Source organism: Lissotriton vulgaris, chromosome 1_1, assembly GCF_964263255.1.
Source record: "Lissotriton vulgaris chromosome 1_1, aLisVul1.2, whole genome shotgun sequence".
Taxonomy (NCBI): domain Eukaryota; kingdom Metazoa; phylum Chordata; class Amphibia; order Caudata; family Salamandridae; genus Lissotriton; species Lissotriton vulgaris.
Genome location: NC_141685.1, coordinates 1,492,183,691 through 1,492,198,968, shown reverse-complemented (window position 1 = coordinate 1,492,198,968; position 15,278 = coordinate 1,492,183,691). Strand labels below are relative to the sequence as shown.

The 15,278-nt window shown below is 44.7% G+C and overlaps 1 protein-coding gene across 3 annotated transcripts in view; it reads right to left on the bottom strand.

Moving 5' to 3' along the window:
- PLXNB2 (plexin B2) overlaps positions 1 to 15,278 on the bottom strand; it is a 629,238-nt gene that overhangs the window by 147,579 nt on the left and 466,381 nt on the right. For all 3 annotated transcript variants that reach the window (XM_086967392.1, XM_086967395.1, XM_086967394.1), the window contains 3 exons: positions 11,239 to 11,402; positions 7,371 to 7,519; positions 2,344 to 2,452 (listed from right to left, as the gene is read on the bottom strand). In XM_086967392.1, coding sequence (XP_086823518.1) covers positions 2,344 to 2,452; positions 7,371 to 7,519; positions 11,239 to 11,402 — 422 coding nt within the window. The remainder of the gene's footprint in view (positions 1 to 2,343; positions 2,453 to 7,370; positions 7,520 to 11,238; positions 11,403 to 15,278) is intronic.

Here is a 15,278-nt window from a genome sequence, read left to right as displayed (position 1 = left end):
TGGGGGTTGCCCGGAGCCGGGCGGTGGCGTCGGGCCACGTTCCTATCCACAGGGGCACTGTGGAGGGCTTGGAGCAAGTGCCCATCAGAACGTCCATGAGGGCTTCCTTAAACAGCAGCCTAGGCTCCAACGAGCTTACTGGTGGATGAATCACCTCGGTGAGGAGATAAGTCCTCACGGCCACAGCAGGGAGCTCAAGAGCCAAGGCCTTGGCTGCCCTGCGCAACACCACACCATAAGTGGTACCCTCCTCCATAGCCACGGAGGGAGGAGAGATGAATCCAGTGTCGGGTGATGTGTCCAAACCACTGGCCTCCCCCAACTCATCTGCCTAGTCCTGACCCAACTGGCACTATTGTGCCAAAGGGCCCTCAGACCCCTTCCAGTCCTCCCCTTCATCAGTTTCCTGATAAACAGGCAGAAATGACGGTCATAGGTAAATTGCTCACCCACCGATGCTGGAAACTGTGGCCAGCGGCGCCGCTCCGACGCCGAACTGACACCGGGGGCGGCGTCGTCCGAAGACAGCGCCGGGAGCGACACCAATGGGGTCGGCGTCGGCAGAGGAGATGTAAGGTCGACCGGGATCCAGGCCTGGATCCCCCTGGGCCTTGCGGCATCGGGACCGAAGTCGTCGACCGCAACGAAGCCCCTGATAGAGCCGGGCCAAAGCCACCAGCCCGCTTAGGGCGTGCTCGGGTCTGCGGGGCCCGAAGGTGCACCAGCAAGTCTCAACGGAGGGAAGCGGCGCCTCATGGCGACGCTGAAGTGACGTATCTCCTCCGGCGTCGCATGCAGTCCAGGGACCGGAGGGTATGGGACCAAATGAGCTGCACGTGGCTCCGCGGAGCCGCGGGGGTGGTGTCACTCGAACCTCTGCAGAGTCGTGCGACTGGGATTCAGAAGAGCGATGACACCTCTTCGACTTCTTACTCGACTTACCGGAGGACGTCGAGCCCGTCGAGTGGTTGTGACTAGATGAGCGTCGATGGCTGCGGCTCTGCGACCGGTCCCTCGACTTCCTCCTCGACCGGGACCTCGAGCGGCGCGGAGACGACTGCCGGATCTCGAGGAGCTTATGGGACCGCTCCCGCCTAGCTTTAGAGGTCAAGGCCCGGCAGTCGGGGAACGACTTGTCATTGAGGTCGGCCCTGAAGCAGTAGAGACACCGGCGGTGAGGGTCGGTCTCCGACATCAGGTGGTGACAGGCGTCGCACGGTTTGAACCCTGGCACCCTACCGGCACCAGGAGTTGAATTCGACTCGAAAAGAATAGCCAAAAATAGGCCAAAATGTTAGTCAAAAAATTACTTGGGTAACTGTTCTTCCAGGATGTGCGCTTACTGGCGTGGAAAATGGAAGAACTAACGTCAGCGCACGAGGGCGTCATCTAAGTACTCCGACAATGTCATCCCGGCGATCACGATGCAGACGCCGGATGCGGCGCCGCAGACGACGCCTACCGACACGCAAGGGTACTGCTGATGAAAACTCTCCGGATCTAGTCGGACGCCTGGGGATATTCTAAGGTAAGGAATCTAACACTAACCTGTTTTTCAGATCTGACCTTCACTCCATTTCCGGATTTGAATGGCTGCTATATGGAATTATATTTACACTTGTATTCAATAATTTGGACTCCCAGTGCCTATGAGTTAGGAGTACTCGTAAGGATGCTTCAAACCAATTGAATAGTAACTGTATCCCAGCAAATCTGTAATAGTGCCTAACCCACATTAACTGAATCTAACAAAAACATCTGGTGCTTTCTGAAAAATGCCAAATGCTTCTTGAATGATGCCCTAGCCAGATCTTGCATTAAGGCATAGACAGGATTAGAAACGTGTGCAGTTTATAATTTATCCCTGCTCAGGTAACTGTCTACTGGAAAGCATGCAGCTGTCGGGCTCAGTGCTGATCTTCATTCATCAAGTTAGGATCGCCAATTTCTATCCTCCCAAACCCTGTTAAGGTTCTGGAGAAACATGTTAATTCTGGCATATTTTTGCCTATAATCTAATTTAATATTAGATCATGGCCAGTTAAGTTTCTGTACGCTTCATAGTACTGAATCAGCATGGATAGAGGTGGTTAATGAACTCCACCAAACATGTATTCTAAAAACCGGGCCACCATCTTGAATCACCCCCCCCCCCCCCTTACTAATCAGTGCAATTTTGAGAGAACACTTTCAACTTATCACAAAAGGTCAAGAAAGGAAAGGTTTAATGGTCAACATAAGGTAGCACAAGAGCAGTAATGATGCTGTCGTACATGCCATCCCTGTGACTGTATTGTGAAACTAGCTTTTGGTTTAAACATTTTAAAATAATGAAATACGTACTTGGTATGCGAAAAGTAGAGAGCCAGGTGATGTGCCAAACTTTTCTTTCACAGTAACAGTGACTTCTCCAGAGGATGGTGAAGCCACCTCGCCAAGTTCACAGACAATCCTAGTTGGAAGAAAAACATGCAGTATGAAGAAAACAAGCTTTAGGCTTTCACAACAGTAATCATGCCATTCGAAGAAAAGCCTACAACAAATCCTTGAAATATAATGCACTGTGGTATATGGCTTCAGCACAATATGAAAATTTGCTGTGTAGTATCTGTAAAGAGGAAACAGACAGAATTGGAATGCAAATAAGGGCCACCTGGCTCCTCATAATCCCATCTCCCCCTCCTCCCTCCCTCTCCCACCCATATTCAGTGACTTGAGATACACATCGGCTGAATAAGTGCTAAAAATCTCCCTTGTTCCATTACTTTGTGCATTGGCTGCTTATATTTCCACCTCGCCTGCAGCAAACACCGGTCCACATTTACTCCTCACTGTGGATACAAGATTTTTTGGGAAAGTGATCCCTTAAGTAAATGCTGAATTCAAAAGATCTTTGAGCACCAAAGTTTGTGTTGCTGACTACCAACTTCCCTTGCCAACTGCGAGACCAGAAACCTGGGAAAATATGTCTCTTGCCAGGACTAGCAGCATGCAACCATATAGTGGAAAGACGCCCACTGGTTGCTGGAGAGGAGGACTGGAGTTGCCCCTGTACAAAATAAAGTTGGTCTGTGAGAGAGTGCCTTGACAAGTTGAACAAGTGCAGAAGGTCAGCTCAGTTTGATCCAGGGCAGGACCAGCACTGCCAGGCCTTGAGTAGAGGCCTTGAGCCTCGGTCCTTCCAGAGTGTGCCTGAAGCAAAGTGTTTTGCTCCTCAAGATGGCATGACGGATGAGATGTTCTGACTGCAACCATTGTAACAGTTTTATCAAGAAATTCCCAGAGCACCTAAATGACTAGGTACCAAAAAAGTTTGCTACAACAATCAGCAGTGCATCAAGCCACCTCCAACTTCCCACAAAACTGGGCACATACAAATGCTTGTGCCCCTGGCTTGTAGCAAACAACTGGAAGTCTCTCCATCCCACTCGGAAGCGCAAGTACTTTCGATGACGTGGAAGAATTGGCACATGAAAGTAAGCGTCCTGGAGGTCGATGGTGGTCATGTAGGCGTCTTGGGAGAGAAGACGCAAAATCTCCATGAGCGTGTGCATACGAAAGGATTGGGATTTGAGATATTTGTTCAGCGCTCTTAAGTCCAGAATCGGACGCCAGTCTCCTGATTTCTTGAGGATAAGGAAAAAACGGGAATAGAACCCCCTTCCTCTTTGAGACTTTGGAACCACTTAGATGGCGCCCTTCGTAATTATAATCCGAATTTGTTGGAACAACTCCTTGAGGTGGGGTGGAGGAGGGCCGGATGGAGGAGTGGGAGGAGGAATCTTGACGAACTCCAAAGCATGGCTCTTGCCTACAATGTCCAGAACCCAACGGTTGAGGTGATGGAGGACCATTGAGAAGAGAACAGGGAGATTCGACCTCCAACTTTTGGGGGGAAAGGCAAGTCATTGTCGTTTAGAGGTAGATCCTCTATATGCAGACTTTCCTAGATAGGATTTGGAGGACTGCTAACAGGAGGACTGCTGCTGCTGGGAAGAGTAGCGCTGATTACCCTGGTTATAGGAGCGGTATGTTTGATTAGATCCTCCACGAAAATTGGAGTTGGTGCCGCGTCCACGTGCGCCACGAAAAGGTTGTTTTCGGAAATGTAAGGTCCCTAAGGAGCGAGCAGTGTCGGTGTACTTTTTAATGGCTTGGAGAGCCTCATCAACATGTGCTCCAAAGAGTGTCTCTCCATCGTACGGCATATCAAGGATCTTTGCCTGTACCTCTTGACAAAACGAGGTGGAGTGGAGCCATCCCTGTCGCCGCGACACAGCTGCCCCTGCAAGCTGTCGGAAACCAGTCGATGCGATGTCTACTGAGCAGTCTATGATCTCCTCAGCTGCTCTCTCTCTGTCCTGCAGAATTTTCAAGGTTTCATCCCTGGAGGGCTCCGGGATGAGGGCTACAAGGGCAGCCATGTCAGACCACATCTGACGATCGTATCGCCTTAGAATAGCTAAAGCAATTGCGGCTCTCACCGTGGTAGAGGCCATTGATGAAAATTTCCGCCCAATGGCGTCCAGGCGACGACCCTCCCGATCTGGAGGAGCTGTAATAGGTGATGCTGGGTTCCTTGAGCGTCGCTGAGCAGCTTGAGTGACCACTGAATCTGGCTTCGGCTGCGAAATCAGGCACGCAGGGGAACCAATGGGTGCCTTATATTTCTTTTCTAGGCGAGGCATTTGTGCAGGGATGGTATTTGGTGTCTGCGTAAGTTTCAACCCTTCGTTCGATATGAAATCAATAATGGGGACTGTATGGACCTGCTTAAATGGTTGATTCTTAAAATCATAAAGAAAACAGTCCTCTTCTCTTTGGACTATTGGCAGTTTAAAGCGTATAGCCGCTCTGTCCATTAACTGATGGAGGCTGGCAATGTCCACTGGCGGGGAATTCCCAGGTGTCACTGGAGGAGGGGACGGCTTCTAGATTTGGTAGTCGTCCCAATCGGCCATGGTGATGTCGTCGTTGTCATCATCCTGGACTTCGCCCTCTTCACGATCAGGGCGAACGTCATCCTCATCATTGGCATACACAGTAGTGTGTATCCGGACTGATGTCTGGACTTGCGGGGACAGTGCAGAAGGTGGTGGTAGCGGATCTACAGGAGGAGGTACTATGGGCACAGGTGCGGCTGGTACTGGCGAACCCTGATGTGATGGGGGAAATCGCCTGTTATAATCCTCCAACATATGTTGTAGGTTGGAAAGGAGAGACAAAGGCAGTGTCGCTGTTGGAACCTGCACCACTTGTTCTTCATCCTGAAAATAATTCTCTTCAGGTTCCTCACCATAGTCTTGGCACTTAATGACTAAGTCCGAAGGACTGCGTGCCGCCCCAAAAGGGCCACCGTCTTCCTCTTCTGAACCAGAGTCCTCTTCAGAGCCAGTGGCAAACAATGGCGAAGGTGGCTGCTTGTCGTCTGGAAAAAGACAACTGGTCTAGCAATGGCAACGATGCAGAAGAGGAGGTAATCACCGTCGACGAAGTCGTCGTCGACTTAGCTGATGACGACGGCATAGGCGTCGACAAAGAGGCAGATGAGGATTCCGCCATAGACGGTGCCACCGTCGACGGTGCTGTGGTCGACGGGCCTGGCGTCGACAAGGTCTCCAACGTCGACGATGAAGTGGCCGTCGACAAGGTCTCCAACGTCGACGATGAAGTGGCCGTCGACGATGATGAAGATGCTGCCATCGAAGCACTCGTCGAAGGGATCGAAGACGAAGATTTAACAGCTCTCGTCGATGAAGTTTGTCAACGACGAGAGAATTTTCTTTTTCGTCGACGAGAGGATAGGTATCGTCGACGAGACAGGTCTAGAGCCCATAGATACCTTCGTCGACATAGATGACGTCGGCGTAACCGTCGTCGACGAGCCAGCAGCAGATGTTGTCACAGTCGCCGTCGGGACGATCGTCAACGCTCCCGTCGACGATTTAACATGTTTCTTGGTGGAAACATGACTGGAAGAAGCAAAAGACGCCGGAGAGTCATATCTCGTGGGCGAAGCAGGAGGAGGTGAAGACACCGCAGGAGCCACAGAAAGAGGGAGTTTCTTTTTCTTTAGAAATGGAGAAGGCAAGTCATGCACACTGCTACGCTTACTGGCTGCTTTAGAAGTACTAGACATAAGGCTGTCAGCGTCAGAAAGAGGGTTATCCTTGTCCTTAAATCTCTGCAACCAGAGGAGGAGATGACCTTCCCTGTCTTTAAGGGTCTTAGTAGAAAAGGTCCTGCAAAACTTACATTTGCTCACCTCATGGTCCAGGTAAAGACAATATATACACTTGCTGTGGGGATCTTCAGAGTAGAAGCGCAGCTTCCCACAGGAAGTACAGGGTCTAAATAAAGACTTCAAACTTGAAGACATGTCAAACACTGGAATCCAGAAGAAAAGTTGAGAAAAACTGAGCAGAGGCTCAGGGAGACTTCCTTCACACAACGTGCGGTAGAAAATCTGAGGGACTGTGCTCTGAGGAGAAGGTCCTGGAGGGGTGCTTGCGCCTGATTGGCTGCAGTTTGGAATAACAATGACATGGTTATGTTGCAAGTGTTTTTTTCTCTCTGCCATGTATTCCTATGCAGGATTATGTCTTTCCTGAGTTCAGAGTCCTCTAACCTATGGCATAACCAAGGGATACTAAACTTCACCGCCCTGAGGGTTAAGTGCAAAAGGGGTGAACTTGGTCCTCAGTTCTAGGCTCAATAGTAAGTAAAAACCCAGGGCACGAATGGTAAAGGGCTCTGATTGCTACAATTTAAGCCCACTAACTGTCAGGCTATGATGGGAGTACTGAAAATGTCCCCAAAGCCCTCAAATACAGTGAGAATGTTGATTAGAATCTTCTCTGATTGCTTTATGACAAATGAACTAAGTCTATTTAGGTTTACAACTGCACTACAAAGAAACCAACAGAAAAATACACACAAACACACACACACACACACCGACTTTAGTGTTATGGTGAAATCCTTTCCAGTGATTGCCCTTCCACAACCCAACACTATGAATGGTGGCCCTTGGTTGATCTACCATAATTCCATTCATCTCATACCGAGGCACAAGAATAGATAATTTCAGTGAGGGAAGCCGGGTGCAGCTATATATTTCCCCTCCCAAATGATAAGACCAAATGAAGCTCCGAGATCATTTTGATGCTTTGTGTTTACTAAACAATTAATATGTGTTTAACTGAGAAAATTCACATTTTAGGCATAAACACAACTGGGCACTTTGATCAAAGCACACAAGTAAACATGGGAAACCATTTACTCAACCATTTAAAAAACAAAGCATTTAATATATCCACTTAAATTTAAACTTTCACATCTAAACCCATGCAAAAAAGAGAATAAGTTACCTGGTCGAAACAGAGTAGAGCTCGGGCTTGAAAACGCATGCTTGGCCAGCAACAATTATTTCTTCTACATCCGTGTCAATGACACCCATGTTGGATCCTTTAATTGTGAGCTGAATTCCTCCATTAACTGGTCCAGTCCTTGGTTCAAACTGAGGAATGGACACAAAGCATCAGCCAGTGATGGTAATACCAAGTTAACGCATTGGCACAAGAAAACATGTGAAACATTCAAGACATACTCATTGTAGGATGCTTTGAAATTGCACTATTCTAAGATAGGGGCACTCGACAAGCCTGTACAGAATAAGCACATGCATCAGATCAGATATAGTTTATGTTCTGCCGCTCAATTAGATGGTTCACCCTGCCCACCTTCTCCTCTCCAGTGAGTGCCTTATACAGCATGTACATCAGCATATGCACCAACTCAACACTTGCCTCAAAAATGTGCCGTGCTATTTGAAAGTAAACAAAAGAAGCATCCTGCTTGAGCCCTAGATTACAAATGTGCAGTCCATTAAATTACTGTACATTATATTCAATAGTTTATTAGCCTACCATATTTAATACAGATATCGTTTGAAGGGACTCCAGTGCACATTACAGGACTGGTTGATACAGTGCTTCCAATTCTTTAAAATAAGTTGTCAGCGGAATAGGGATTTGATAAATACTTAGAGCCTGCTAGTACAGATACAGCCATGAAGCAACCCTTTCTGGCATCCTTTAAGAGAATCCTACCACCCATGCTTTAGAAGGCATGGCCACCCAACGTACAACGGAAATATCCCAAGCTTAGCAGGGCAGGCTACGGCTGGATATTTCAGTGGACCCTTCCCTGAGGGAGAGGAATGTTCATCTATAAGACCGGGCTCAAACACTGCACTGCTTCATTTATAGTGGATCCTCAATGAATGAATGAATTAAAGTAACTTGTAGAGTGGAAACTATCTCTTTAAGGCATCTTGGCACTAGGAACTCACAACTATCTCGATGCATAGGTTAACATAACAGATGGCTTTTATGTTCCTTCCTAAAACTTTTGTCGTGTGGTATTTTACGCAGGTGAATGAGGAATGCATTCCACAGGGACAGCGACTGAGCAAAAACTGCCTTACTCCCTCAATCTACATCTTAAAAAGCAGGGCTCCACCAAGAGACAGTGACTAAACAAAGAGGACGCTCAGGGCTCTCTTAGGCAATATGGTATGCAACAAAAAGAGGGTGCCACACCATAAAAAGGCTTTGTGAAAGAAAGCGTTGCTTAAATTAAATTTGCTTTGACGAGCCTCCGAAACCCTTGTAAAATTTTCAGGAAGTCTGGAACTGTACCTTGGGTCAGATGGGCATTCGCAATCTTGGTACATAGGTGAGAGAAGAGTTGATTTAGATGCTGTTTAATGAGGAAGTGATGGGGCCAGAGAAATACAATTTGGGTTTTAGTGATGCTTCAACCTTCCAGATATCGTTTTCATTGCATTTTTAAATTTTGTTAGGGATGGGTGGGGGGGGGGGGGGGGGGGGGGGGGGGTTAGTGGCGGTGGAGCGAATGGTCTGTAAGGGCAGTTTCGGTATCTCTGTTCTGGTTGAGCCACAGGTGTGTCTTTCAGAATTTTTGGTTAATTGATTCTCCCCAACAGAGTTTTCTATCATTTTTATCTTCTATTCGAGAAAGATTGAAAACCTCTCACAGGTTTCTGGGGCGCTGTCAACGGTCCTAGCATTGCCGGGGCAGGTCTTGTGCTAGATCTCAAATAAGTTCCCAAAGCCAATTTCAGGCATTGTTGAGTTGAGATCTGAAAAACAAGGTTTTAGTATGCCACTGGATTTTCCTGTAGGAGTTGCATGTGTACAATTTTGATTAGGTGTGGAGTGGAGGGTATCTATGCCCATCTTCATTCTGCTATTCTGAGTTGTCTCCTTTCCTCATTTAAGTTCTGATTATACCTTTGGTGAGACTGTTTGCTCTTCTGTATTTTTAGATGCCGGTGCAACACTTCTTATTGTAGTGGGCGATTAGTTCTTGTACACTCTGTATATCATTAGAGGGTATGAATTTTCTGAAGCAAAGCACAGTTCGTTCTAGTCTGTTTCATATTTGTTTTGAAGTGGAAGAGGACAGGTGATGACCTGACCTGTCACTTAGATGGATTCTATTTCCAGTTATCCTTCTTTGTCCATAAAAAGGACTAGAGTCGGCCCTTTTATGATGGTTGGTCCTTCGCAAACTCAGGGGTGCATTCTATCAAGTTGAGGTTTGATGGGTTATGCCCTGAAGTGGTCGTAATTGGTGTCATTGTCTAAGTTATCACTGATCCGAATATTATATGGTCTTCTGTGAGGTTGCAGGAGCCGGACTGTAGGATAGATTGTAGTAGTGCACACATTTTCCCTTCTTTCAGGCTCTTAAATGGTGTCTTGAGTTTTTGGCTGTCATTAAGTGTCATGGTTGGGTGGAGGTTCTTTTCCCTGGTATGTGGCACATCAAGTGGTCCAGAAGCGTGTGCATGTAGCGCTCCGAGTCTCAATCCATTGCTGTGGTTAGAGATGGATATCACTATCTTGATTAGGCTGTTAAGCTTGTATTCTATACCTCCTTAGCAAGGGGCTGTAAAAGGGTAGCAGCCTCTGGTCATGTGTGAGACCAGTTATTTGGGCCATCTGGGGGTTTCCAAAGGTATTTACCCAAAATCAAGATGCCAGGTGTTACATTTGTGCAGAGAGCTAAAATACTCATGAGATACTGAGACTATTAGCGTAACCATTTTTTTCTATATATGCAATCAGTGCGGCAGTAAAAAGTGTTTTTCTCACATCACTTTTGCTGTTCTGTGGCAATAAACTGAAATTTGAATGAATGTTTCCTGGTACAACTGTCTTAAATAATGTCTTATTTGACCACATTTATTTTCACTGCCATGGCATACATATATAGTGTGAACCCAAGGGGAGGATATAGTCGATTTAAACAAACGGAGAACAAGCACTGATACTGACCAAATATTTGCTTCACACACAATTATTACTTTTCCTTATTCGTTGGCTTCAGAAAATCTACTTACTCACTCACTATTGCGAGTCAGATTTTATCAGATGTAACTCATTTAGGATCTACTCGCCCATGAGTTGACAAAGAACAGGTGTTCTGTTCAGGCAGAAAGTGAAGGAACAATAAAGATGCCTTTAAATCTTGTTTTTATCTTGTCACATTTTCTCTATGTTCATAGAAAGAAGTCAGAAGTCAGTTTACAATTACTTTTCCTTCTTGGACTGCAGGCTTTCAGGATTTTGTAAAGTGAATTGTTTGACCTGCTGTGGGAAGTTTGAAATGAAAGACTGCAGTGTATCAGGTGTTTCCTAACACACATTTAAATGAACAAGTCAATTTGACAAACATTTCAAAATCTAGTTCAGAAACCGCATTTTTTTGTACTTGTGTGATGAAAAAAATATTTTAATAGGATGAAAAACAAATCAAAACGTTTGGTGATGCGCAAATGATAAATACGTTTTCTGAATGCCAATTTTCACAGATTATTGTTAATACACTACATAGTTTTATCAGTAAAGCTGCAAAGCAGTTGGAAGGTTTTTGGCTATTTCTTGGAAATTTTCCGTCTTATTTCTCAATGCCACCATCGCATGGTAAAGCATGCAACCTGTCTCACCCCAGTCACTGCAGGAAACAGTTATTGATTTGACAAAAAGGAATACGTAATACTTATCAGGTGAATTTGTTTTAAAAGGCATGCAAAATGAACGGACTTTTGTGAAATATGCGCTACAAAGGCAACAAAAGGCACACGAACTGTAGAGCAATCTCGCTGTGCGGCACAGGGGGGAGAATTGCTGGAGTATGTCATCTTACGTCAGTAATGACTGGCGACGGGCACTCGGTGGCAGGACTTTGGCACAGTTCGCTGAAAACACACTTGCCACTAGGGTTTTCGCACCACACGCACTGGTACTTGGGGTCGGCGGCAGAGCACAGACTGCAGTCACTTCGGCCATAGAAGCAGTTGTATAAATTCACTGGGAAAAAAACAACACAATTATTTAAACCTCTGCAAGTAGCTTTTGTAAACGGTTTATATGGTGAATACATTCAAGAACAAGTCTAGGACCTAGAAGTTAGTGGTTCACAACACTACAATGTGGTAAAAAAAATAACTGGTAAAGTAAAAAAAGGCAAAGGCAGGGCAGCGAGGTCACGGAATGAGCAATGAAAACACCACCCACACCAGGCCGAGCATCGTCCCGCGAGACATTCACTTACATCACAGTTTACAACACTTCGCTCACTTTGGCAACCGGAAGTCTGGGCGTTCACCACATAGCAGCACTGCAGCTGCCGGCATTTTATGACGAGCACAAGTAAACTGTATTTATATAGCGCTTACTACCCTTGACGAGGCGTCATATTTAATTAAAATCTCATCTATCACCCCAGAAACTGAAATCCAATTATTATCAACAGTCATGTTAATAAATATCTGCAAACGGCTATTACTGCATGCTTGACATTTGCCAAGTATCACACTAGAAATGAGAAAGACAGCGGAACACTGGGGTGGTTTCCTTGTAGCTCGAAAGGAATGTGCTGGGATGCTTTACAGCGACACGCTGCCTGTTGGGAATGTACTTACGCTCATGTGAGCTGTCACGAGCGCTCAGCTGTGTCTGTAGCTCGTGACAAGCTTGTGCATTGAGTCAGTGTGTTATTCCTTGAATATGTAGAATGTGGGGAGTTAGGACTCGGGACTGTTGGCTGCATTACTGACTTGAAATTGAAGACGTGAAGACTGAATAAACTTTGTCTACAACCACAATCTTCCAGTGTGATTATTATTGACTTCCCTACACTGGCGACGGGCGGGATACTCGTAACCTGCATCAGAGGAAGGAACTTCAGCGGAACAAGATCTTTATTTTTTTTATTTTTGCTTGTTTAAATTTCACCTCTGCATGATTGGTTCAGCGTTATCAAGATTCTCATGAAACAGCGCAGAACCACTCCTACTTTTATTTGGGAAGCGGAAGATTGGTTTTTTTTTTAAGAAAAAAGGAAGTAAGAAGGATTTACTTATCTTTTGGCATTATTTGAAATCGGTGAACTTGACTCGCGAGCATTCTTCTGAAGTACGCGCGCATGGGCAATTGTAACCACGACATGAATCCAACGCGACGCTGATGTCATCGCGCAACAATGGGAGCAGTAGAGATGTTTTAACTCGTTCTCTTTAAGTCTCGTTGATCTTGTTGTGCAGACACGTCAATCCTGGAATAACGACGCAGAAGACTATAACGTTCAGGGTCATCGTCTCATCGTGTTGACAATAACGCTCAGGGTCATCGTTTCACTGTGTTTCCACCTGAATTTCCCAGTTTAGTAAGGAAACCATACTGAGGAAGTTTTACCAATTGAAAGGTTTTCAATGACACGCATTCCGCGTGTTATGACTATATTTAATTAATTACTTATTGTGACTTTACATCTTGAATTACATTTCTTTTATTTATTTATTTATTTTCAGTTATTCTGCATTTAGACTTATGTATGTATAGTGTGCTAATTTTGAATTAATATGTCTGGCATTGTACCTCCTCCTTCATTTCTATCATCACCTGGTGAACCACCCATGGCTTGGGAGATTTGGGAACCTGTGTTCTTAGCCTATGTAGATGTGTTGGAGGAAGGGGAGTGTGAACCGGAAAGAAAGCTTTCACTGTTGAAACATTGTTTGGGTGGCATAGCTTTGAAAGAGTTTAAAACATTACCAGCACTAGTAAATCCGGGGAATATTAATGTGTATGATTATGCCTCATTACAGTTAAGCTTAAGATATTGAAAGAAAAATAAATATTGTTATGGAGAGGTTTATCTTTTATTCTCGGAAGCAACGCACAGATGAACCTGTAGAGGATTTTGTATCAGCTTTAAGATCTTTGGCTGTTACCTGTGATTTCGAGCACATATCTTATGAGCAAGTATTAAGAGACCAGATTTTGATGAGAACAAATAACAAAAAAGTGCAGGAACGTCTCTGGACAACTTCCGATATGTCTCTTAATAATGCCATAGATATTGCGAAGTCTATAGAACATTCAGAAAAGTTTGTCAAGGAGATTAGAGGCAATGATAAAAGTGATGTATTTAGTGTGTCAAAAGAATTAGATAAGCCCAAGAAAAGTTTTTCGCAGAGAAATGAATTCTTTTCTAGAAATGATAACAAGTTCAGGAATCAAAAACATGAGAGGAAATCTTCAAAACTTTTATGTTTTAGGTGTGGAAGTGATGGACACTTAGCGGATTGTAAGAATTGTCCAGCCTTAGGGAAGACATGTTCAAAATGTTACAAGAAGGGCCATTTTACAAGATTTTGTAGGTCATTACCGGGGAAGATGAATTGTATACATGAATGCTGCGAAGGGTATCAATTGGATGATGAAGAAACATTTCAAGTTAATACTGTTATCAATGTATGTGAGGATGGAGATTGCACTAAATTTCCATCTTGTATTATAACAATTGATGTGAGTTTGGAAATGTTCGTAGATTCGTGTGCATGGTATTCCATTATTTCTTTAAGTGTTTTTCAAGAAAAATTTCCGAATAAGAAGTTACTTGAATCTGATGTATCCCCTGGCGGCTATACAGGCCACAAAATTGATCTAATTGGTTATTTTATTGCAATCATACAGTTTTCTGACCGACACATATCTGGAAAAATGTATGTGTCAAGATCTGGGTTATCACTTTTAAGTTGGCCACACCAACACCAATTAGGGATGAAAATTGATCCCAGAGCTAACCCTCCTGTTTATGTTGTACAACCATCGGATGTTTCAAATGCTGCTGGGGATAGTTCACTGCTAGTAGAGAACTTACGTAAATCTTTTCCTAGTGTTTTCAGTGGTACCTTAGGTCGGTATAAAGGATTCGAACATGTCATCAAGTTAAATGAGAATGCCATTCCTGTTAGGCATAGAGTAAGGAATGTTCCTCTATCCTATAGAGTCAAACTTAAAGAAATGCTAAAAGATTTATGTGAGAAAAACATAATTGAACCAATTGAGTCGTCACCTTGGGTTTCCCCTATTGTAATTTCGGTTAAATCCACTGGGGAACTCAGATTATGCATTGATCTCCGCAGTGTCAATGGTGCCATTTGGGTGGATTCACATCCCTTACCCAACCTTCATGAGATGGTTTCCACTTTAGCTGGTGCACAAGTCTTCTCGTGTGTTGACCTAGCCAGTGCCTATCATCAGGTGGTATTAGCTGAAGAGTCTAAGAACATAACTGCATTTTTCACACCTGAGGGTTTATATAGATTTTGTCGCATGCCTTTTGGACTGGCGAGCGCAGCCTCAGTGTTCCAGAGGCTAATGAAGGATACCTTGGAGGGTTTGAGTGGTGCCATAGCATTTCAAGATGATATTTTGGTGCATGGAAAAGATGACATAGAACAGGATAATAATCTAAGGTGTGTGATTGCTGCTTTAGCGGAGAAAGGTCTTACACTACGTCTTGACAAATGCAAATTTAGGCAAAAAGAGGTGGAATACCTGGGGCATACTATTAGTGGGATGGGAATTAAACCAAAGAAAAATCATGTTAAAAGCATCACGAATGGTCCCGTGCCCACATCAAAGGAACAACTTGTGGCTTTTTTAGGTCTCATCGAATTTTATGCTAAGTTTATCCCAAATTTTTCAGTTAAGGTTGACCCGTTCAGGTCTTTATTGAAGAAAAATGTTAAGTTCGTTTGGACTAGTGAAATGACAGATGCCTTTCAGTCTTTGAAAATGTATGTTGTGAATGCTCCATGTCTTAAACCTTTTGTGGTCGGTGTGAAATGTATCATTATGGTAGATGCTAGTTCTTCTGGTCTGGGTGGAGTTCTT